The 24,967-nt window shown below is 29.1% G+C and overlaps 2 protein-coding genes across 12 annotated transcripts; both read right to left on the reverse strand.

The window, feature by feature from the left end:
* Nucleotides 1-1,856: 1,856 nt before the first annotated feature.
* On the reverse strand, nucleotides 1,857-5,532 carry LOC145184719 (uncharacterized). 2 transcript variants are annotated; one of them, XM_090092356.1, is made up of 6 exons: nucleotides 5,431-5,532; nucleotides 3,971-4,223; nucleotides 3,299-3,629; nucleotides 2,872-3,066; nucleotides 2,365-2,529; nucleotides 1,857-2,279 (listed from the first exon to the last, which is right to left on the reverse strand). In XM_090092356.1, the coding sequence occupies exons 3-6, from the start codon at nucleotides 3,342-3,344 to the stop codon at nucleotides 1,939-1,941; spliced, it is 747 nt and encodes a 248-aa protein (XP_089948482.1). In that variant the 5' UTR covers nucleotides 3,345-3,629; nucleotides 3,971-4,223; nucleotides 5,431-5,532; the 3' UTR covers nucleotides 1,857-1,938. The 2 variants fall into 2 exon arrangements, with proteins under 2 accessions (XP_089948482.1, XP_089948481.1); XM_090092355.1 differs by having other exon boundaries at nucleotides 3,299-4,223; nucleotides 5,431-5,517.
* Nucleotides 5,533-8,214: 2,682 nt separating this feature from the next.
* LOC145183893 (ARF GTPase-activating protein GIT2-like) lies at nucleotides 8,215-22,403 on the reverse strand. Of its 10 annotated transcripts, none has more exons than XM_090092362.1 (22): nucleotides 22,283-22,403; nucleotides 21,801-21,901; nucleotides 21,581-21,714; nucleotides 21,246-21,361; nucleotides 18,048-18,150; nucleotides 17,759-17,845; nucleotides 17,206-17,477; nucleotides 16,997-17,121; nucleotides 16,806-16,903; nucleotides 16,018-16,135; nucleotides 15,829-15,902; nucleotides 15,594-15,713; nucleotides 14,971-15,030; nucleotides 13,623-13,649; nucleotides 12,989-13,018; nucleotides 12,762-12,830; nucleotides 12,568-12,672; nucleotides 12,280-12,385; nucleotides 9,482-9,653; nucleotides 9,224-9,287; nucleotides 8,824-8,952; nucleotides 8,215-8,636 (listed from the first exon to the last, which is right to left on the reverse strand). In XM_090092362.1, the coding sequence occupies exons 2-22, from the start codon at nucleotides 21,862-21,864 to the stop codon at nucleotides 8,568-8,570; spliced, it is 2,142 nt and encodes a 713-aa protein (XP_089948488.1). In that variant the 5' UTR covers nucleotides 21,865-21,901; nucleotides 22,283-22,403; the 3' UTR covers nucleotides 8,215-8,567. The 10 variants fall into 10 exon arrangements, with proteins under 10 accessions (XP_089948488.1, XP_089948483.1, XP_089948485.1 ...); XM_090092357.1 differs by having other exon boundaries at nucleotides 12,214-12,385; XM_090092359.1 differs by having other exon boundaries at nucleotides 12,214-12,385; nucleotides 22,121-22,388.
* Nucleotides 22,404-24,967: the final 2,564 nt, after the last annotated feature.

The following is a 24,967-nucleotide window of genomic DNA, read 5'->3' on the forward strand; positions in this document are numbered from 1 at the left end:
GTAAATATGTAGTTTTTCATTTTGATTTTTACATCTTCTGTTGTAAATATGTACATCTTCTGTTATAATTTTTACATCTTCTGTTGTAAATATTTACATCTTCTGTTGTAAATATGTAGTTCTTAGTGTTTTTTTGACATTTGTCAACTTGATTTTTATATTACATTTTTTTTTTTTTTTAGTCTTTTAGTTGAATACAGCTTAACCTACGCCAAACTATAATAGAATCTACGTCATTTTTTTTAGTATAACTGCTTACTTGCAACATCAATCCTACTAAAGAAATTGAATAAAACTTGGATTGAAACAATTCACAACTATCGTTCTACTATTCACAACTATTGTCTTGAAGAACCTGCTTCAGAATCATAAAAACTGTGTTGACAATAATCTCCTTCGGCTGTATTATGTCTTTTTATTACTTGAGAGATGCGCACATCTCTCAAGTAATCCAGAAGCAATAGGTTGCGGCAGGTTGAGGTGCTGAGCATGTTAAAAATCATTACGTCAACATAGAAGTCAAAGGTTGTCAAAACAATGGTTGAAGTCATAGATGTTGATTGTTTGCTTGCTTTTAAAAAGCACGATGTTTGATGATTTACACTCAGAAACATCAAGTTATATTTTTGAAACTACAGAGTACTATGAGCCAAATATTGCAATTTTAAAATTTTAATTATTTCTCGCTTTCAAAATATTGCACTACTGTTCTGTAGAAAGACAGACATAAAACCATAAAATTACAGAACTTTGTGACTAATACTGCTATTAATAACACCAAGACGGTTTCTTTTAATTTGCGCTCAGGGAATTAATGTGTGCAATTCATGGGGTCGCACCTATCTGAGTTGCAAATCTGCAAATATTAGTAAGAGTAAATACATTTCGCAATCTGTTAATCGTTATTTAAAGGACGAATTTGACGACTTCTTCTTTTTTACCAACTTGATCTTCCACGTTGGTAGTTTATGATTACAAGTTAAAATTGAATTGAAAATGATAAAGAAATTATTATCGCAATTCTTATCTTTCATAAATCATGCACATAGTATGTTCAAAGCCACATTAAAGTACAGAAAAATTTTCGTAAGGTTGAAGCAAATTAATTACGATTTTAAGTAACTCTCCTCTAGTCATCCTAGAAGAAGTTAGGATGCTAAAGATCTATGACAGAGGAGAAACAAAAAAAAAAAGTCAAAAAGACTTTTTTCTTTAACGGGCAAAATTTGATACCAAAAACGATATTGTTCTGAAACAACTGGAGCATGTAACAAAAGTATCCGGTGAATGGAATTTTCATTTAAACAAGAAACATATTGCTACAACTTTCTACCACTGCAACCTCTATAACTACAGCTTTCTCCCACTTTAACTGATTAATTGCAAAATTCAATATATATATATATATATATATATATATATATATATATATATATATATATATATATATATATATATATATATATATATATATATATATATATAAAATTGCCCCATGAGTTTAAATTTGATAAAAAAAATAAATTCACAAACACTGAAGTTTCACTTGTTAAGTGATAGAGACTATAACAACTATTAATAGTTATTAATAATTATGACAATGGAAACAAAGTGGAGTGTTTCAAAGTGGAGCGATACAAAGGAAATAACATTGCAAAACCAAAAAGTTTGAAATTTATAGTAAAATTTTTGTAAGGTTAAAAGGTTGACTGCATATAACCTATGTAAATCAAGTTTTGCAAGTTTTTGTCGCTACGAATAGTTTTACATGTCCTGAATGTCACGTTCAACAGAAGGAAGTGTCAAAGTGTCAACAGAAAGAAATTTAAAACACGAAAGAAAAAACGATCAGAACGTTCAAATAACATTTTATACATCCATATAACGGACTCTATATATTTATATTAAACTATTCATTCAAATAAAAGGCTAAAAAAACTACACAAAAGTTAAGCTGTCTTTAGACGAATGAGGTACTATAATTTTAGACTGTTTCTGAGGACTCGGGGAAAATTTAGAAAGCTTTGTATCTTCTTGATGATCTTGATTATCTTTCCAGCTAAAACTTTGCTTTTGGCTCATTTGTAAATTATTAACATCGTTTGTAGTTTTAGAAACATTAGAACTATTTGCTTCGGATACGTCCGGCTCAACATGTACATATTCAATGTTTGGCTTCTTAATATTCGTGTTAGAGCAATCAACGTTGGTTGCTTTCAAACTATTTATAAACCTTGTGTTGTTTGGTATGGAGTTATGTCTTATAAGCGAGCCAATATCTGAAAGAAAAAGAAACATTAATGTTGCTGTTTATTTCTACTAACGACCTTTTGTTGCCGAAGAAGAAAATTCATAAGTTTTTACCGAGATTACTTGAGTTTGCAGATGTAATTGAATCGAGACGTTCACCGTAACTCTTTTTCCTTCGCAACTTCCACCAAACGATAACCGTTGCAGAAAGTATTAGAACTAACAGACACGACAGTGTGACCACGACCGCTAAAGTTGTATTGTCACTCATCGTTAAGTCTAAATATAAATTTAAAGTGAAATCAACAAAAATATTTTCTTCAAAATCTAAATCAAAGCTTTTTAGTGGATTCTTTATTAAAAAAAAAAAAAACAACTCAAAGACTTGTTTTGTTGAACGCATTTTCCTGCATTAAGTTTAAAGCAACAAGCCTTTTCTACTTCAAATGAAAAATTCTTTTGATCTTTACTGTAAGATTTTTCAAGAGTGTATTAATTATATACAACATGCAAACAATGTTAATGAAAATAATTTTTACATTAAAAGTTTTTCTATTTAGATTTACTCTTCTCTTTTGGTATTTTTTTTTAAGTGGAATAAAAGTATTCGAAAAAATTTACCTGGGCATTTATATTCACAGCATTTGCCTGGAATTTCTTTAAAGTTAAGGCACTTGGGTTTTTGACATACTACAGATATGCAGTGGTCCTGGGCGCCATTCACACACTGGCATTCCATACAAGCAGAAGATAAAGGCGTGAAATATTCGCCGTGATCAATCTGTTTGGCAGATATGTCCAAGCATGATTTGTATCCTAGAAACAACAACCGATAAAATTTTTCCCCCCTCGCATTCTCAGGATTAAAACAGTTTGAACTTTTAAATTAAAATCTCTTGTTAAAAAAAAAAAAATCTAAAAACAGTAAAAGTGGTCAGTTTCATCCGATTAAAATGTCTTTTTTAATCTGGACTCATTTTGTTAAAGCATTTTATAAATTGCAATAAAAAAGATTGCAGCGTAAAATTATCACCAAATATCTATCTACCTGATTTATTGTTCGAAGAATTCACAAGCAGTTTTGGGTTACTCATTGTATTAATTTTATTTTTTTGAATTCTAAAAATGTAAAAAAATTATTAATTAAAAGTAATCGCATTGCCAGATGATAAAATACTAATCGTTCAAATCGCAAGTTTTCTTTTCTCTGAACCTATCCATAATCCATTTATTATATATTAGAGATCAAAAGTTGGTCAAATCAAGACGTTGAATACATTCTTGGAAGCAGACGCCTTTTCCGATTGTTGCCAACTTACATAAAATCAACTATACACGGATTTTTTTCACCGATAAAGTAACTTCATTCAGGAATAATCCTATAAAAGCAAGATGAAAAAAAAGTTGTCGTTCATAAAAAGAAATAACCCATAAACTTGCAACAGTTAAACAAATAAAAATAAGTAAGCTTCGTTCGCGAATGTCAGACAACAACCACGAGTAATAAATTAACCTTTCGCACGATATTTTTTAGTTCATTCAAAACATTTTATACTCAGCGTTCAACGATTGCGTACATTAACACGTTTATTTGATTTTTTCCAATCCTCTTATTTTGATATAACTACTGGACGGAATTCGATTCACATCCTTGTATTTATTTATAAGGAACACGAACTATACATTAATTTGTTTGAAACGGAAAAAAGCTAGAACGCACTTATAAAAACTGACGCTGAGTCGAAGATACAAATGCCAGCCGCTTATGAAACCGCATCACTGAAAACAAAAGAACTTTTCTAACAAACTTGGATATCCCTCATAAATTGTATGACTGAGCTTTTCACAAAAAAAAACAGGAACAAAACGTAAGTATGCAAAATAAACTGGTGGCGACAAAACCGGGGGTTTTACTCAACATATAGACAGTTCGATTTCCTGCTAAGCTCTCCTTCGTAGTGACTAGAAGCGACCTAAGAAATGAACCCGAATGAAATGCTTTAAACAAAAAAGCAAAAATAGGAATTATACAACTGCGGCAGATATTTTACATGCAGGTAGCTTATGAATTAGCAAAAATCTACAAACTTTGCTAAAATTGTGCAATTAAAATAAAGAAGTTCTTCGAAAGCAAACACTTTCGATTTCTTTCAGAAAGTTTGCCGATCAAAACCATTATAGGTCAATAGTAGAGGATGGATTTCCCTTCATCACTTCAAAAAGAAGTGAAAAAATTAACATAGTTAAAAATTAAAAAATAAAAATTTTGTGATAAAGATAATATTTACACAACAGGTATTAAATTTATAAACGCATTTCAACCCTGTCAAAGAATATCTCTTCAAAAAAAAAAATTATTCAAACTTACGATGCTTATTAATTTCGCACAAAATTTTACAAAAAAGTTTTATCTGCAACATTTATCTCGTAAATCCAAACAAAATAATTACAAAACTGTTTTAAGTAAATTGAGAGAGGATATCCTTTCAACTTATTCTTTTTTGCTTATTCAAGTAGCAGGATCTTGCTCAGGAAGCAACAGTATCTTTGAGAAGTGGATTGTAATCTTAAATACCATTTTGTTGCGTAATATCTGCTAAAACTTCATAGAGATTTTCAGTGATTAGGATTCTCAAACCATCGATTCTCGCGGATTCCTATTCCGCAGTTGCGTTTTGCGTACAATTAATTAATACACGTGAAAATAAAAAATTTACGGTTTTAATGTCTGTACGGTTAAAGAACAATATTGTGACCTCTAATAGAATGACCTCATGCTATTTATTTGTAAATTCTTGTGTTAAAAAGCTAGTTTTATATGTAGGACGAACAATGAGTTTTCAAACAGAATTCTTTGAATTTAATCCAAAAAAAAAAAAACATAAAAAAATATAAAAAAGGAAATAGGTGCCTAACAATGCCTTATCTTTTTTTAAGCTGAGTATCGTCTAAAACTTTTAAACAAAATCTTACAGTAAATAAACCTTTTTAAAATTTGCAACAATTATTATGGCTTTTATAATGAGTATAATGAGAACATATATATATATACATACATATATACATATATATATATATATATATATATATATATATATATATATATATATATATATATATATATATATATATATATATATTATAGAAAAAAAGTACAAATAATATTATTCGTTTACCTACCTATCCCATAAAGGCGAATGCATTATCGAAAATAAACTTATTTATATGGAAAAAAACAATTCTTGTTGATGAAAAAGCATTTGTTTTGTATTTTTTACTTTCAAGTTTTTATTTGGGAAAGAAATTTAAATTCGAATTTTTTTTTTTTAGATAACAATGCATTGTAAGCTCTCATTCAGAAACGCAATAAAAGATAAAAAGTTTTTAAGAAAGAAAAAACTCATTGAAACTTGAAAAGCAAATGTAGGTGCTAAAAGTGCTGTTTGAAGAAGACGAATAATTAAATAAACTTAGATTAAAATTGAATTGTTTCATCAAAAAGCATAAATTAAATTTACATTACATCACAGTCCCGGTTCATTTAAAACGCAGACCGGCGTCTTTTTAAAAATAGTCATGATGACCCAAAAGTCAATCTTGTATGAAGACTTTTATTTGAAAATGCAGGTTTAATAGCTCAAAAAATCTTGAGTTTAAATTGTTAAAAGCTATATGAAAAAATAATTCAAACAAAAAAAAAACATACTTCAGGTTTAAATTATTATTAATTAAAAAGAAAAACTGATTACATGAGAACTAACTTAGAAAAAATAAAAAAAGACATTTTGTTTTTGTACAAACTATTTTGTACATAAAATAGACACGAGCGAAAATAACAAAAAAAAATTGCTAAGAGAAAAAAGATCTCCTTACAGCTTTGCATTCCAATTCATTATTAAATAAAAAAACACTTTAGAATAAAAAGAGGTGGCACAATCGAGGCGTTTTAAAAAGTTGCTTTCTTTGCGCTATTGCATATACCACTGTTGAACTCAATAATAAGAATTATTCATGAATATGTGTTTAAAGCTAAGGTGACCATGAATATAGGAAAAGATTCCGAATGCTTCCACAGGAGATAACAATGAATAATTGAATACTTTTAGTTTAAAAACTAACGCGCGTGTAATTTTACAATGAAACAAGCGCGTGTCCTACGTGTTCACGTGCGAGTGAAAACGTGAACAACGTTATCGATAATTCTATTTTTTATTTGTTTTGGTAATCATAAAGAAATTGGAAAAACAGAAAAATTAAGTGATAAACAAAAGTTAAAATTTCTTTAAAGTAATAAATTAAAATCAACATTTCTTTAAATTATCCAAATATTTGTAGTAAAAATAAATAACTAAAACTATTATCTCTAATATAAAACCATATTTATTTTCAGGAAAGTGGCTATTGTACATTTATTTTTATAAGAAAAAAATAAAAAAAGAAATCAAACAAAATGAATACAAGTTTGTTAAATTAACAAATATTAGGAACTACAGGATGATCATAACTAAAAATAATAAATTCAAGATCAAGAGACGTTTTGACAACCTTAAGTCATTGGTTAAACGGAAACATGTTGCGAGAATTTCTTTCTTTGATTATATTGATTACTTAGATTACGCTGCTTTGAAAATAATACTTCTAAGAATGATCCATTCGCAATAAAAGTATATCATAATACTTTATCGCAGTTTCTTTCCTAAAATTCGTTTTTGTAAAAATCTAAAATTATTTATCACCTGAAAATTATTTTTACTCAAAGCAACCTATTAAGTTATCTGTGCTTGATATTTATCAAAAAGGAACTGCATTTCCTTATATCAAAGCATTCGTTCAAAGCGACTTAGGAGGTATACATTATTTGTTGAAAAGCGGGTATTTAAAGCATCAATATTTCCATAGTAACAGAAAAAATAATCTCCGCAAGCAAATAACATCTCTTTAATTTAGAAAGCGGACATCCTATAAGTTACATTGGAGACAGATTTTTCTTTAAAATGACATTTTAAAAAATGATTATTTGAATTGTAACTTTAGAAGAAGATTTCCGTTTTATATAAAGAAAAGCTTCAGAGGAAGTCTTACTCATTACTATCATATTTCTGATGGTCTATAAAGGTTAAAGGTTTTTTTAACTTTAGAAATAAATCCTTTCTATGAGCTTGAACCACTGTTTATTTAATTATAAACGTAGTTTACCTGGTAAAAAAAATTCAATTTTGTGTTTTACCCTTTGCATTAACCGTTACCTACGAGTAACTACTTATAATTCTTAAAAAAATCTTTTTTTCTAAAAATCAGATGACTAACGATTAAGATTTAGGAAAATTTCTACCACCGACCGGAAGTGACATCAAGTCATTACTCGGTTATATGCAAAAACTAATGAAGTATTTATCGACCAAAAGCGGCAAAGCTAACCCTACTGATAAGTCAGGCACAAGTACAATTGAGCGAATAGCAAACTGCTCAAACTTTTTTTTTTTTTTGCATAAATTAACAGAAAGGAAACCAACTCTCTTTAAACAGTTTTATTAGGCAAAAGAGGTTTTGTGATTTTCCACAACAATCAATTCCAGGGCCATTGATTTTTAGTTTATATATTAAACAACCTATTAACGTAATAGTAATCAAAAATAACGTAGCAATAATCAAAAACTTTTTATCCAAGATAATGGACTATTTTTTTTTTCTAAAGAACAACAAGAGCCGTCTTTTTACCGAGAATAAACAGTGTATTTGATAAAGCATGCTACGTAGTGTATTGCGCTAAAGATTAAATAATTTCAAAAACGAATAAAACTTCCGTGAAGGTTTTTTTCTTTAAAACTTTAAACTTATTTCAAACAGCAGCTACTCATACTTTAGGCAAAGTAAAACTTAACTATAATTATTCGGGATATAAGTTCTTTTAAGTAAGTTGCGAACCAGCTTTTGTCATGTTTGTGTAAATAAAACTGACATGTATGTAATTAGAAAAATCTCCATTGGGATTTCTCTTTCATTCTTTCTAGAAAACTCAAAAAATTAAATATTACAACAAAATAGTAAAAGAAGGATTATAGAATGGATTATAAAATGCACAAAGCAGAGAATTCCTGTTACTAAATAAAATATCAATGTGTTTACGGATATTCGAGTTTTCAAAATCACTTATTTCGAAAGTAATAAATATGAGGTCTTATTTAACTTGACCAGGCTTTGCAAAAACCTACCTACTGTTAAAAACGCAAATATAATGGAATTAATTAGTCGTATTTACAGATAAATCTATATGTTAGTACATTCATATGTTAGTGACTGTTCAAGTTAAGGAGACTTTATGAAGAGTTGTACGTTGTAACAAGATCTTTAGCAGCTTTTGCGATATCGTAGGCGCATTGAATGACCTAAAGAAATAGGAGAACTTTAAAATTTTCAGTAAGCATGTTCGCAAGCATGGAAGCAGAGAAGTTTTTTCAAGGTTTTTAATTAACTAAAGTCCAATCATTTTTTTTAAAGCTATGGTAATAACAAATTATTACGTAAGAAGCATGTATACTTAGACACATTGTATGCAAAAAAGTGGCATCAAACCTGCTGCGTCAGCATAGCTTGATCAACATTTCGCTCTGGTAAAGCACTGCTTCTGCATTCAACCTGCAGTCTGGCTGCGCTTGTTATCATCAAACGTAACGCCTTGCGCACACTTTCTGCATTAGGATGCTAAAACACAACACAATCTTGATTTCTCTGGTTCCTTATGCCCCGAGTATTCAAATCATTTATTTATGCCCCGAGTATGCATTTCATTTATTTAGACAAAATAGTCCTAAACTTTTGATAACTTTCTGACACTTTTGTAATATAAATCTATAAATTTATAAAAAAAACAAAACAACCAGTTTTAACCAGTTTAAAACCAGATACAGTTTTAGAGGTTTAATCAATATGCGAAGATTGTTGAAAATTTTTAAAACAACGGAAATTATGTTACCTCGGGAAAAAGATTAGCCATGTCATTTACGGCTGCGGATATGTTGCTTGAACAAGGAATGTATCTAAAACAATATTAAAGTATGCTAATTTTCTCAAGTGAAAATATGATAAGAATAGTGAGATGGACACAAATCAGCTAGAACCTACAGGGTCTTAAGCAATTTTTCATAATATACACATAAATATACACATATAAATATACACATATAAATATATACATATAAATATACACATGTAAATATCATCAGATTTTTACCTACTACTTTGCCCACTTTGAGCTGCCAAAAGTAACTCTTGAATCTTTTTAGTGATCTGCTCTGTAGCAAGAACAATGTTTTCTTGCGATGGACCCATTTCTCCTTGAAAATCAACATCATCTTCTGTGCTACGATAGGGGTCAGCAGAGTCTTCTTCGGATTCATTATAGTCTATCAAAACAAAAAAAATATTTACTAACAAAATTGAAGCTAGATAACAAAAACATATGCAAAAAATATCATTACACAAATAATTCCAAACAGAGGACCTGATTAGAAGAAAGTAACCTTTTTAACTGTTATATTTTCCTTAGAAAAAGTGAACTTAAAAAATTCCTTCACTAACAACACTGGTCAACAAAAGAAACTTTCTTTCCACTCTGACGTTTTTTTTGCTGATAAAAACAAAGCTTGTTAAGCAAATTGAAGTCCAAAAACTGAATTATTCATGTACAGTTTTTCTCAAAAATTGCTTGTTATTCAGTATGTAATTTTGCGTTTTTTCTTTCAGATTACTAAAAAACTTTAATACAGTTTTTTTTAAAATTAATCACAAAGAATAGAACGAGTCCAGCATTAACCATCTGGACAATTTTTGTTACATTTGTGGAAAATTCATTACAAAAGATCAAAGAAAGAAATTAACAAAGAGGCTCAAAACTGCATATTAAAGTTACTTTATCATCAAACTTGGTGACTAGGATAAAAGTTGGGCCCCTCATAATTGCAGCACAACATATTATCTTAGGCTAACACAATGGCTACTCAGAAAGAACATGACTTCCTATACACCCATGGTATGGCATTATATAGAATTAGATTTGTTGATTTGAATCAGATTGTTACTTCTGCATGACCAACATAACAGGATTCATTAAGAAGAAAAAATCAGCTAAAATATATCTAGACTGTCCATCAGCTCTAAAGCCAGTCTTGCTCATGTTTAGACTCCTGTGTCCATTCTACCAACGTATCCAAACACCACAAGTGATAACAATAAAGATAAGATCAGTGTAATGAAGACTAAGAAAATGCATTTTATTAAGAAGAATCAGACAAGAAAAACCACACTTTTTAACCCAGGCCAACCTTAATGATCTTGTAAGAGACACTTAACTATCCAAAAAAAGGCTGAGATTTTTGGGAGCATAACTTAATCTTCTGCTTCCTGAAACTAAAGTGAGTCATTTCAGAAGTAGACATGCAACACTGTTCACTTTTTATGCAAAGGAAGTTAAAATGTTTTTATACAGATATTCATGGTTTGTTTCAGGAGCTTGGCTTTGAGCATTTAACAGATGATTGGAGGCTCTTTATAGATTTTAGTAAGAGATTACTTAAAGCGGTCTTGTTTCATAATAGCAATGTAAAGCCATCTGTTCTGGTTACTTATGTTAAATGAATGAAAGAGATGTATGAACCCTTGACAGCAATACTCAAACTAAGAAATTACAGTGAACATGCTGGGAATATTTGAACCTCTTAAGTAATTGAAACCCCTCCCCTCTTTACTCAAAGCCTTTAACAAAGAACTTGTTAAAGGCTTTGAGTAAAGAGGGGAGGGGTTTCAATTACTTAAGAGGTTTGAAGGAGTATTGATTGACACAAAACTAAAAGCTAATTTTTTTTTACCCAAAAATACACAAAGTAGTGCACAACAGCAACTTTTGATAGACTTTTAAGGAACTGGAGTTGCAAGCATGGAATGTCTTTGTTTCTACCATTGAAGATTTTCTTTGGAACCATTGATCTGATTAATATGTTGATTGAACAAAGGATTGGATCCTTTGAAAGAATGGGTTGCAGGTCACTCAAGAAGCATTTCCTGCACTCACATATGGACTATTCCCCTTCAAACCTAGGCTCTCATTCATGGAAACCAGATATCAAGATTCAATCCAACCATGATGGGAGATTTTTGTTTTTTACATTGGGAAACTGAATGTAGCTACAAAAGAAAATCCAGAGCCTTGAAGCACTTTTAGTTGCCTTGACCTCAATCAAGTACTGTTTAATCATTAGTCCAATATGTGTTATATTGGATTAATGATTAAACAGTACTTGATTGGTGTTATTTTTTATTTTTTTGGGATCTTTACAGCTTTTCCTCTGATGTGATAGAAATAGTCTGATGTGATGCAATATGATAGAAATAGTCTGATAATGTGATGCGATATGATAGAAATAGTCTAATAATGTGATGCAATATGATAGAAATAGTCTGATGTGATGTGATGAAAAGTCTGATAATGTGATGTGATAGAAATAATCTAATTTCAGTTTTGGAATCAGCAGGTCAGAATTAATGAAGAACACTTGATTTTAACTCAAAGAATTTATATTGTTGACCAGTGTAATAGTTTAAAAACATTAAATACTTTATGCTTTCTACAAAGAAACTATTTCAGAAAAATTTGATTGTCATTGCATTTACTAAAAAATGAAGAAACCCCTAAATTAATATTTCAATATATATTTTATAAATATAAAAATAATTCATAAATTAAAAAAATACTGGAAATGACTCAAGACAGTATATTGGTGTATTATACACCAATATAAGTAATAAGCTTTTCATAATATTATCAAAAACATAATACACCATTTTTATTGTAACAATGTATTAGGCTTTTCTGATTGGAAAGCATTGATGAGGAGTGTTGCTATCCTGCGGTTTAGACTTAGATAGCTGTGGACTGCATCTCTCCAAAACAAAATATTTTATGAGAACCTTTACTTTGATGTTTCATTTCCATTTTTTTATTGCTTATATAGGCAGCTGAACGTGGTCTCATACCATGGGTCATATTTTGATTGTTAGTTATCATAACATTGTTAGGCTGCACTAATGGAGCTGGGTGAACTTCTGCTTTTTGAGATGATGTCTTTGTACGATCATATTTCTAAAATAAAAACAAGAACTCAATTTAGAAATCCAACATTAACTTAAAAACAACTTTGGAACTTTATCACACCAATAAAAGTTTTCTTTACATGTGACAAAACAGTTACAAGTTTACAAACATAAAAAAATATCACAACATGAAAAATGGTGACGAATAATCACAAAAAAATAACTACTTACACCAGGATCAGTAGAATCCATACGTTGCTCAAAGCTGTCTCGCTCAAACTTTAGCTGTGCTACTTGGGCACGGAGAGATGCATTCTCCTGCATCAATTTCTGCACCTAAAAAACAATTTAAAAGAACAATAGAGAAAAAAAAAAAATCATAAATACAAGAGGAAAGATCTAAACACAAAGGACAGCATACATACCATAGATCGCAGAAGGTTAACTTCTTGACCCAAACTATGATTTTGTTCTTTTAATTCATGGAATTTTCCCTAGATTAATATTTACTTTCATTTTACACAAAAAAAAAAAATTCTAAAGTTCTTAGTAAAAAACATGAAAAATATTTTCAGAACTTTAGAACTTTTCAAAACTTTATCAACCCATAAAAAGTAAAGAATAAAATAGTAATCCACAGTGAATGTCTTACAACTTTATTGCTTGGAATGTTGTCTGAATCCTAAATGCAGAACAGGTTAAATTCATAATAATTCTACAAGATATTATAATATTGTCATTATTAATACAATAGAAAAAATAAACTTAACAAATTCAATTTTATTGCAAATAGTACCAAACTCCTTTACAAACTTTTCCTGTTAATTTTCATTATTTTCTTTTCTAATCTTATATATAAAGATGAAATTAAGTGTGCATGTATGCTATACAAATCTACAGTTTTGATCCGAACCTCACTAAATTTTGCACACAGGTCTAGTTTCTCCCAGGGAAGGTTTTAGACCAGGTTTGGACCACCCTGGACTCCATATTCAAAGTGCTTATAGCTGGAACTAAGTGAAAAAGCTAAATTACCACTGTGTGGTTTAGTTCCCAAAAGCATGATCACTTAGCTACAAATGCATTTTTGATAAACATATTAAAATCTTATATCTAAAAGCTGGAAAATCCAGCGCATTGCACTGGAAATTCCAACTAGTATTTAATATTTTAGATAAGCATTAAGCATACTTTTTTCCCAAGTTTACTTAAGTTAATTTTGGAATTTCCAAGCTTTTTTTTTTTTGATTAAAAAAAAAAAAAAAAGAAAAAAAAATTTAACTTACATCACCATTTGTAGACCCTTCATTTCGCTGGAAAAAAAAAATCAGAAATAAGTTTGCTTCCCATAAAACTTTCCAAAATTAATTTAAAAAAAAAAGTTCACCTTTTTGCTTAGAAATCTTTTTAATATGAAAAATGGGAAAAAATATGAGCTAGTATTGTCTATTAAGCAAGCAGAAAGTAAATCAGCTTTTAAAATGTTTCAGAAACTTTTTAAATTTTATGAATGAGTGTTTAACTTTTACATTTTACACTTTGTGATTCATAAGTTTTCACATTTTACACTTTTGATTCATACGTTTTACACTTTTGATTCATACATTTTACACTTTGGATTCATACGTTTTACACTTTAGATTCATACGTTTTACACTTTAGATTCATACATTTTACACTTTAGATTCATATGTTTTACACCTAGATTCATACGTTTTATTATTTCCTGATGGTTACTTGCCTACCAGCTTTCAGTTTTTCCTTATAAATTTTCAAGGTTTTGTTGCATTTACATTCGTTTTGCAGTTAACAAACATTTATAGCAGTGTTAATTTATTATGGTATATTTTAAATCCTGTATAAATATCCATAGTAGTAGTAGTAAAACATGTAAAAATCTGAGCGGACATTATAAAGGATATTTACCTAACTATTGTATTTCGATATTGAATGTTATATATATTTTGAAAGAACATATATTAATATTATTAAATTTAAGAGATCAAAAATGCAGTACAATAAGTTTCATCGTCAATAATCAAACAAGATCTTTTAGCACATAATTGTTTATAGAGCAGCTTTGAACATCGAATTACGACATTTTCTTGCTTTTCTTCACGACGAGGAACTTTTTTCTTTTTATAAGATTTACAGCCACAATTCCTCTTTACTCTTTCTATAGTGGAAGCACTTGTCTTAAATTTATTTGCTAAAGTTCAAACAGAAATCTCTGGTTTTCTGTCTAAGGCATCTTTATTAACCAAAATATTGTCTAACAAAACATTTTTTTCTTCCACTTCCTGATTTTCTTTTGATTGTATAAATGTCCTTAAATCGTTTCAAAACGCTCTGCACTGTTCTCAAAGCAATCTGCAGCTCTTTAGAAATTGTTTTGCTTGATACACCAGGATTTTCAACAAGAAAATACAAAATCTTTTCTTGCTTCTTACCTTGATTTGATGACATTTCAATTAAAACTAATTATTTTAATAACAGAGTTGTTTAAATTTTGAATAACATTTTAAAACAATTAGCTATTTAAAGTGATGCACAGTTTCTGTAAACACCACATCAGAACACGCGCAGATTTTTTCTGGTAAACGTCTTAGTAGTGATGATGATAAGAAAAAATACCTTATATGACTTTGAATCACAATCTTGTGGGTCATCATAATCCCTGTTAACATATGCACCCTGCAATATAGTAACTTTCAATTACTTTACAGAAGTGACAAAATGCAAACTAACACTAAAAAACATTCTAATATTAAAAAATATTCTACTTTACAAGACAATCATGAACTAAATATAAAGCAGGCTTGCAAAACCAACTCATGTCTGACTTATAAGTGTGAATTGCAGAACCTAATTACTTATATATAGATTCATGGTAGGCAATTATTAATACAAATTCTAGAAGAAAAATGTTAAAAATTTTCTTCTACAACAAAATTTAGAGTTTTAAGATAACACAAAATTCACAACGAAAAAAAGCATAAAATAAAAATATGAATAAACAAGTCTTCTTTTTAAATAATAAAAATGTATTTCATTAAAACAACTAAAATTTTTAAAATTATTCTTTTTTTACAACAGTGAATGCAAGTAACTGCTTCTAAACAAAGAAAATCTATTTTGTTTGCTTGCAAAAATAATACAAGAACAGTATTTAGTATTCTAAAGAGAACAATGTTTTTAAAGTTGAGCATCATCTTAGTTGGATTAGCAAGCCTGATATTGTATGGGACTTGAGTTACCTTATTATTTATTAGTGGGTTACAACCAAGCTCAGGGGGATTAATTAACAGAGTTCCATTAGTATTTATGAAGGCATCATCATTATTATTTGTTAAAGAAGAGGCATCATCACTGGTACCCTGTTGTTAGTGAAATAGATACTGAAGATTCATGAGAATATAAAAATTCAATATAAATACATCTTTCTCAATAAAACTTTTACTATTGAGAATGATGTAACTTAATTTAACTGACCTCATTATCTTTACTGTCCTCCATAATCTCATCATAATCTGGTTCTGTTAATGTCTTTAACTTTTCAACAATTCCTACACAAAACACAAAATCTTCTTTGAGTCAAGTGTTTCATCTTAAAGGGTTTACACTAACTTTTAGAATAGTTAATACTTCTAACATGGCAATGTACATAACCAATTCCACTACCTGCTGATTGGCTGTTAGAATCAATGTTAAGACCTTCACGCCGTTTTGCATCATGTAAGATATCAACAATGAGAGTAGCAAACTCCAATGCATTGAAACGAGCTAACTTTTGTCTGCCCTGTATTTGAACATTTAAAATGCTTTAAGAGAAGAAAAAAAAAATAAAAAGTTTTATTCAAACTTTGGCTGAATTTTATTCCACTTATAAAGTTTAACCCAACAAATAACACATTTTTTTAGTACAAGACTTTTGCAACATTTTTGAAAATAACTTACTGTTTTGGTCTCGGTACATAAAAACCATCCTTTTCAAGATGGTTTTTATGTACTGAGAATAAATTTAAAGCTGTGAGATGACAATAGTAACATTACAAATTGAATAAGCAGTTCTCAAATGTCTGAAATATAATTATTGCATAAGTTTTTTAAGGACTTCTCTAAGCTCTGTGATAAAAATTTAAAACTTTATGTAACAGAGGCAAAATCAGTAAATTTTTAGAAAATAAATTGTAACTTAATATGACTTAATATGATCAACAGACAAACTTTGTGCTGCCAGCTAAAAAGCTGTTAAAGAAGTAAAAAATTAATTTAAAAACTTGTTTGAAACAATACTTAGTCATTGCCTATATTAAAGATTTCAAATCTCTAAATAGACAAGTAATATATTTTGCAGATAAGTGAAAAATAGTAAAAAATATGCTATGCTTTTTCAACATGACAAAATTACATTTCAACATTTCAACAGTGTAAACATTTATTGTTGTGATGATGATGGTGATACTAACCTGGTTCCTTGTTGATGTAAATGAGGGATTAACTGGAAGGAATGGGACTGCAGTGTGATCACTGACAATCTTCCTATGATGCTGAGTGGCTAACCATACTATATTAGAAAATTTACAAAAAACTTTAAATTCTTGAATTCAATACTTAAAATACATCAACCATCTTTTGAGCAATAAAAAAATAAGATTACCAGCATCATTCTCTCTTCTATCAACTTCATCATACACATCTGAACATAGTTCTTCAAATAAACAATTGTTCAGGGATTGAAGTTTACAACGAGCTTCTTTTGCTGATGAAGAAGCATCTATGCCGCTAAACAAAATCAATATTTACCTTTTACTTTGGATATTTTCAGAAATCTTTTGAATATAAAATTAAAAATTCAAACAAGATTACCGGTCTTGAAGAGCAGGAATGAGATAATTTATACCATTCTTGTGATCTGGACGTCTTCCGCATAAGTAAAATGTTAACCGATCAGTTAACTCATACATGGTCTCAATGAGTCTAAAACCGAGATCAATATGGCCATTTTCAATGGCAACAACAGTTGGAGTTTTTTCATTTATATCCAGTGCAGAAGCGTCTGCTCCATGAACAACAAGAAGCTCACATTGTGTAGCCTGACCTGCTGCGGCTGCCACATGCAAAGGAGTATTACCTTTCTCCTAAATTAAAGATCCATTACACAACTTATATTTTTTATGGACATTATTCCCTAAAAGAGCTTTTAATGCCTCCAAATTCCAACTGCGCTTATGGTAAAGAACAGATAATTTTCTTTACAATTTACAAGCTATAATTCTATTATATTATCATTTTGAATGCTTATGTTTAGATTTTGGATTTTTAATGGTATTATTAGAAGAGTTGTAACAAATACCAAATTTGAGAGGATTTTGGGGACCATTTATGAACTTATAGCTTTAGCATACAAAAAGATTCTTACTGGATGAAAATAATTTGTTTGCGCTCCTAAAGAAATTAAACGAAGTGAGGTCTCAAGGTTACCAGTTCGTACAGACGAATAAAGTTGCTAAAATCAAATATAATTCACACACATATATATAAATATATTACAATATATTAAATATATATTAACATACAAATACCAGTAATAAATACACAAGTGTTTGAATAGTAAAAAAATTTTGTCATAAAAGACTGTACACAAGGCAAGTTGTGCAAGTGGTTGTGCAAGTGGTTCTATTGAGATCTATCAAACTTAAACAACCTACCTTACTTAAGTCAACCACTGACAATTTATCATCTGTATTTGGTAGACGATGCACAAATGTAAGTAGTTGATATTTGGCTTTTATGAAATTTGACTTAACAGGGCTAAAAAGAATAATGAACTACTCTTTTATAAATTTTGACTTAACACAATCAAAAAGAAGTTTGCAGTATTCATTTTTAATTTGATTTAGAATGGCTAAAAAGAATTTTGTTTTCTTCCAAACAGTCACAGATTAAAATTTTATTTTCAAATACTAATAATAAGCAACCTATTTGAAAGATATTCTTTTCTTAACAAAGCTTTATTTATAAAACATGTGAGTAGATATCCACATTTTATCCATAACATAACCACATAGTAAACTCTATTATTTCTAATGTAACTTTAAATCTACATCCTATTTGCACATGTGTGTTACTAATAACTGGTTTGTCTGATATATTCATAACACACATTGGATTGAAATCTCATTTTTATAGGATACAAAGTTCATTACTAAAGTAATTTTTTAAAGCTTCAAAATAAAACTATTAAAAGTAGTTCAACATTCTTTTAGTAGTTTTATTTTTGAATTATTTTTCAGAAGCCTACTTACATTAATGTGAAACACCACGATGAATCAAATATGGAACCTATTTTAGGTAGTAGGTGAAATTAAAGCTACAATTGAGTTTCAACACTCATTTCCCTCGAACTATTCACCATGGTAAGAACTCTGCTAAAGATTTAAAAATTGCCAATGATCAGCATTTCCCCAATTACTTATCAGGACCTGGAACAAATGATTTACAACAATAAATTGTGTAATTCTAGAGAATGGGCTGTATTTTGAAAAAATTTGCGCTGCTTGATGCAACCAATACCATTGAAGAAAAAAAGGCCTAATAGACATTTTTAAGCACAATTAACAAAACTATTTCTTAAATTATGTTAATCTATCTGAAAACTAACAAGGAGAAATGACTGCCATTAGCTGCTAATGGAAAGTCTATAAACTGTGTTTACATCGTGTTTACATTGTGTTTACAATGTTAAATGTGGACCTTATAATCATCAAAAATTAGTCTGTTTTGCCAAAGATAGAGTGAAATGAAAGCCTATTTTATGTTACTCTATGTTGTGCCAGCCTCAGCTGAGTGGTCTAGGTGAAAAGTATTGTAAATAAAAATTGCTCCTAAGGGACCAAAGAGTTAGTAAAAATATTTTAGTCAGTAACCATGATAGTAACCTGTAAGTGGAGAATGTTTAAGACAAATTTTTTTAAGAATGAAATAAACATGAACATCAAAATATCATAAATCACAACCAATAATGCAAAATATTTGGATGAAATTTTATCTACTTGTAAACATAGGTAATAGTTACGCATCCACCAATTTTTATGCGGATGCTGCCAGTAGATTAGATTTAATAAACACTTTTCTAACTCGCATTTTAAGGCACAAACACAGTAGTTTCAACTATCTCCAAGTCAACTTTTTACAAACCATAATGTTTTACATCTGAAAGTTATGATGTAGAAACTATATAGTAAATTTGAATTTCTTTTACCAATGTAATGAAGGACGACACATAAAAAAATTGTATAATGAACAGATAGGCATATAACAAAACAAACACAGATACAACACTTAAGAGTAATAAACACTCATATATTGAAGGGGGAATTACAATTTACAATTGTTTGAAAATAGGCAGGTGACTAGTATATAAAAATTACTGGAAGAGATTTTGATAAGATGATAAAATGTTCTCCAAATGGTTCTCAATGGCTTCACTAAAAAAATTCTGCATCCAAGTTGAGTATGTATAATGCTAATCACAAGTCTACTCCAGCTAAAAATTTCTAATAAAAACCCATCTAAAGTCTGACAACTTTGTCATTCAAAAGTCAGCTGTTGTTGGCTTCAATTCCAGAACCTAATCACCAAGTAACTATCAATCTGTAATTGGTACTCTTTCACTGAACAATACAAAAGAAACTTTTGATTTTATAAAAGAATTCTTTAGAATTTAGAATTTTTTTTTAAAAGCATTTTGCAAACTTAAAAAGAAAACTATATTAGTGGAAAACATTTCTATTGTACAAATTAAATTTAATTGTTGACTTTGTTATCACTATAATTTATCATTTATGATGCTTGTTATTTTTGTTACATGTTTGTTATCTTATTGGTAATGGATATGCTGTAAACTTTTTTTCCCTCAAAAAAATATTTTCAAACTTTTACATGTAAAGCAAATCATGCATAAACCTATTTCCTATGATATTTTATAACAAGATAGCTAATAGTCTCAAAATAGATATTCAGAATTTCATCGAAGCAATGTCTTGAGGCAATCCCACCAATTCCCCAAAAAAGTTATTTGCTTAATCATTTAAAAACAAATATGTAATCACAAATATGATTATTACTTTTTCAAAAAAAAAAAATTAAAACATTAAATAAATGTACAATCATTAATAAATAATAATCATTTATTTTAAAAAAGAAATGATTATTATTATTTAAAAAAATAGGAACAAACAAGAAATATTCATACATTGAATTTTATAAAAAATTTAAAAACTATTTTCAGCTTCTGAGTTTTTCTCAGCTTGCAATTTAACACTTAAAACCTACTTTTAATTTTAGAATTTAAAAAAAATTTTTTTTTAAGTATTTTTTACTTTTATTGTAAATCATTCATTAACCTAAACTGAATCTATTTGAGTAAAATGGCTGGAAAAAAAAAAAAAAATGTTGTGTTACACTCTCAACTTTATTTAATCAGTTTGATTTAAACGTTGCTTAAAATTTTACATCCGAATTTTATGTACTTTTATTTGCACTTAAAACATTTTGTTTAAACATTTTTTAATTCAAAATTCTTACTCAATTTTTAGAAACTCAGTTATTAAAGAAAACATTACAAGAAAGTAAATTTTAATTGTTTACTTTCCTGACAAAGAAAAAAAAATTTTTTTTTGTATTAATGTTACAATATTAATGTATAATACTTAAATATTTAATATATGTTCTAGAAAAAATTCACTTTATTTTCTGCAAAAAATACAACTAATTATTTTACCTTTACTATTAAATAATAATTGTAAATCTTTTATATAATGATCGTGAATCATGGGCTTTTGCTTTTATTTCAGGGCCTGTAAACAATTACATTAAGGATAAAACAATGGGAAAAAAAATCTTACTGCACAGGATCGTTTGGATTAGGTTTATGAATTCCAGAAGCTGCTCCCCTACTTGCATCAGTCAATGAATGCTCCCAAATTAAATTAGCACCATTACTCACCAAATTCTGAGTCATCTAAAATCAAATTTTACATTTATAGCAAAGATATTTCAAGATTTCAAAATACTAATTTGAAAGTAGACTTAGAGTGTTAACTGATATCATTAACTTTTATCAATGAGATAATTTGAAATTAGTTTAAAGAAGCTATATCAAATGTTGTTGTTGCTTTTTTTATCAATAATTTTTATATAATCAATTTTTTTAAATGTTGTTGCTTGTATATTTACTAACAGCAAGAAGAGATGCATTCCATGGTGCCAAACGAAGATGACGAACTTGTGATATATGTCTTCCAAGAGATCTATGAACACTACAACATTCATTACATATTAGTACACCACGGTTGATAGATGCCCATTCTGGTCCTTTAGAACAATTAAAAAGAATATACACAAAAAAGTGTATACAAATAGAACTTGTTAGTTTATCACACAATTTGTGTTAGCGTTACCTGCAGCACTGCAATCAGCACATATATCTGACGAAGTGCGCAACTTTGATCGTGTTAATGACATCTTTCAGTTCTATTTTACTAACCATAAAGTTTTACATCTGAAAGTTATGAATGTAGAAACTATTTAATAAATTTGAATTTCTTTTACCTATGTAATGAAGGACGACACATAAAAAAATTGTATAATGAACAGATACGCATGTAATAAAACAAATACACATACAACACTCAAGAGTAATAAACACTCATATATTGAAGGGTGAATTACAATTTACATTTTTCTGAAAATAGGCAGGTAACTAGTATATAAAAATTACTGGAAGAGATTTTGATAAGATGACAAAATGTTCTCCAATATCTAGCGTGTCGTCTTGTTTTTATTTTTTCTTCTCCATAATGATTAAAGCCATAATGGTTAAATGTTTTAGCCAGCAAGAGAATCGAAAAAGATTTTTTAGTTTGAGTAAAATTAAATTTACCTTTGTACAGAAACTTCAAGTTGTAACAAAATTATGAACGGAATATTACAAAAAAATTAGATTATGTATATTAACTCTTAGGCATCAGAATTTAAAAAGACGTTTTAATATTTCATTGTATAAGGCCATCATAGTTTACAATAATAGCAACGCATGCGTAAAAACGAACTTTTCCTTTTAAAAGTGTCACTATACTTTTAATCGTCAAATAATAGAACCGTTCAAATAACCGATTCCATCACAATAAATTAAAACAAATTTTTTAATTTTTACATACTTTCGAAATTTTCAAATGAATCTATTTTAGAAAACAGTCAAAGATAAAAGGGTTTTGCAACATTTAATCGATGTAGCTACCATCAACTGCGATCACAGCATAAATCTTGGGCACACAACCTCGAGGTATGATTCTGGCATTTCAGCCAATTACTTGATGATGGCAGTCTTGACGGCGCTAATATACGGATGCTGACAATCAAAATCCCTGGCCCTAATGTTTCTCACACTGAGAACTCGAAGGGGTTTAAATTAGACGAAGAGAGTGGCTAGGTGTGCTTTGGCTAAAAAATTCATGGCAGCCATTACCATACTTTACCATGTGACAGCGAGCGCTATCTTGAACAAAGAAAAAATTGACATTTTTTATTTAATGGAACTTTTTTGGAACATCTTTAATATGTAAAGGAACTTTTTGGAACATTCCAGCCTGAGTGCCGTTAGAAGGTCAGTAAGAAGAAACTTTTTGGTTCTAGCCAATGACTAATCCTCTTTTTGGCAACCCTTCTCTCTGTTGCTTCAGACACATTGAGGTCTATTGCCATCCTTCTCATTGGTCTGATGGGATTACGTTTGACATGCCATTTGGTTCGATTGTCAGAAATAGGTCATATCAGGCAGTAAAATTATTTTTTGCTTGCTTTTAGTAAAGAAACAAACAAAAAAAAGTTTTAACGATTTTTTTTTACTGGTACAAAATATATTTTAAAAAAATTGTCAAAAAAATTGTAAACCTGTAATATTACCGTTCGTACTTTCTTTTTTTTACAAATAGTCGACCGAATTTTGTTTGAACTATTTATTTAAAAAAGTATTTATACCTAGTATTTATACCTAGAAAATTTGAAATTCTTGTAGTTAATTAAAACTAATGTTGAGTGAAGAAAAAAATCCAGAGCAATAATTAATAAAGCCAGGTTTTTAGACAATTTAGTAACTCCCCCCCCCCCCCCCCCAGAACTTTCTTTAAAATGTTGTGGTCAGCTCTGAACTTTTAAGCTTATGAAATAATTTTGGATTAGTCAATTTAAAAAAATTCTTGCGTAAAATTACAATAACTGTTGTTCTTAGATTTTAGGCAGCAAAAGAAAGAATAATAATAATAAAAAAAAAATGTAAAAAACATAGCATTAATGAAACTCATTGACCCATGACATTATACTTTTTTCTTTTATCAATCTATTAACCCTCATTTGACTGGAGTCAGTATTTTTTTAATTAAGAAATTAAGTAATTAAGTAAATTTCCAAAAAGTTCCAATTTCTTGGCACAGAAAAAGTGTATATATATTCGAAATGTTTGCGTTTCCTCTTTTATTGTGATTATTTAACAAAAGGTATTAGTTGAGTCGCGACGATAAATATCAAACGCATTTCATACAAGATTAACATGCAAGATTTAACATTTTAATGAGAAGCAATGATTTTTTTTTTTTTTTTTTTTAGTTTGATTGTCGATCTTTAACAAAAGTTTTTAACAACAAAATTTCTCAACGACACACCAATTTTTTAGTGTATCATTTTTAACGCTAGACGTTTAACAAGAGTAACTCTTTTGTTACTTGAGTTTTCTGCCAATTCAAATAAAACTTTACACCTGTTGTAAATATCAAAGCCTACAGTATATATTGCAATGACAGTGTACAGCGCTGTATCTGGGAATATTGTGTCGGTAAGAGTAGATAATGCTGACAACTACGAGTATCAGAACGAATAAAAAACGCAGCGTGTAAACAAAACTTAATAAAGCCATAATAATTCAAGATAAATAATACCTTCGTTAAAATAATTTTAAAAAAATATTTAAAGTCATTTTTTTTTTAGTAAAATTAAAAAAATACTCTTTCCTTATGAAATTTATTTACAAAATTTCAGGTGCAACTTTAGAACGTCTGGAAAATCGTAGCACGGGAGCGGATGTTCCTCTGCGGGGGACCTGGTTCTTTCTACTGACCGGTAAACTATTTAAACTATAAGTTCTTGTAAAAGCAGGTCTTTTTACGGGTTTTTTTTCGGTCATATTACTACTAAATAAGTCAACTTTTTGATCATCAAAGGGATTTAAAAAAGCTTTCAAATTGTTCTTCGTTAAAATGAGATCCCCACTAATCGACTCTTGAGGGAAACTTTCTCGTGCAGTTCGTTTTTTAATAGCAACGTTAGGATCCGCATAAGCGTCAGATGTGAAATAGTTTGTGAAAGAACTTTCTAACTCGTCGTCTTCTTTTGGAACTTTGGAAAGATTTTCAACTTGAAAATTTTCTTCAAACCTTAAGTCCGAAGCTTCATCCGCTGATTTAGTTTTAAAATGTTTGTGCTTCAGTGAGCTTCGAAGATTTTTATCTCCCTTAAAATTTGTGTCATCATCAGATTCATAATAATTTTCCGCAGCTACTTTGCCAGATGCGCT

Source organism: Hydra viridissima, unplaced genomic scaffold, assembly GCF_058129835.1.
Source record: "Hydra viridissima isolate aposymbiotic clone 2 unplaced genomic scaffold, HvirCarnegie_v1 scaffold_7, whole genome shotgun sequence".
In the NCBI taxonomy this organism is placed as follows: Eukaryota; Metazoa; Cnidaria; class Hydrozoa; order Anthoathecata; family Hydridae; genus Hydra; species Hydra viridissima.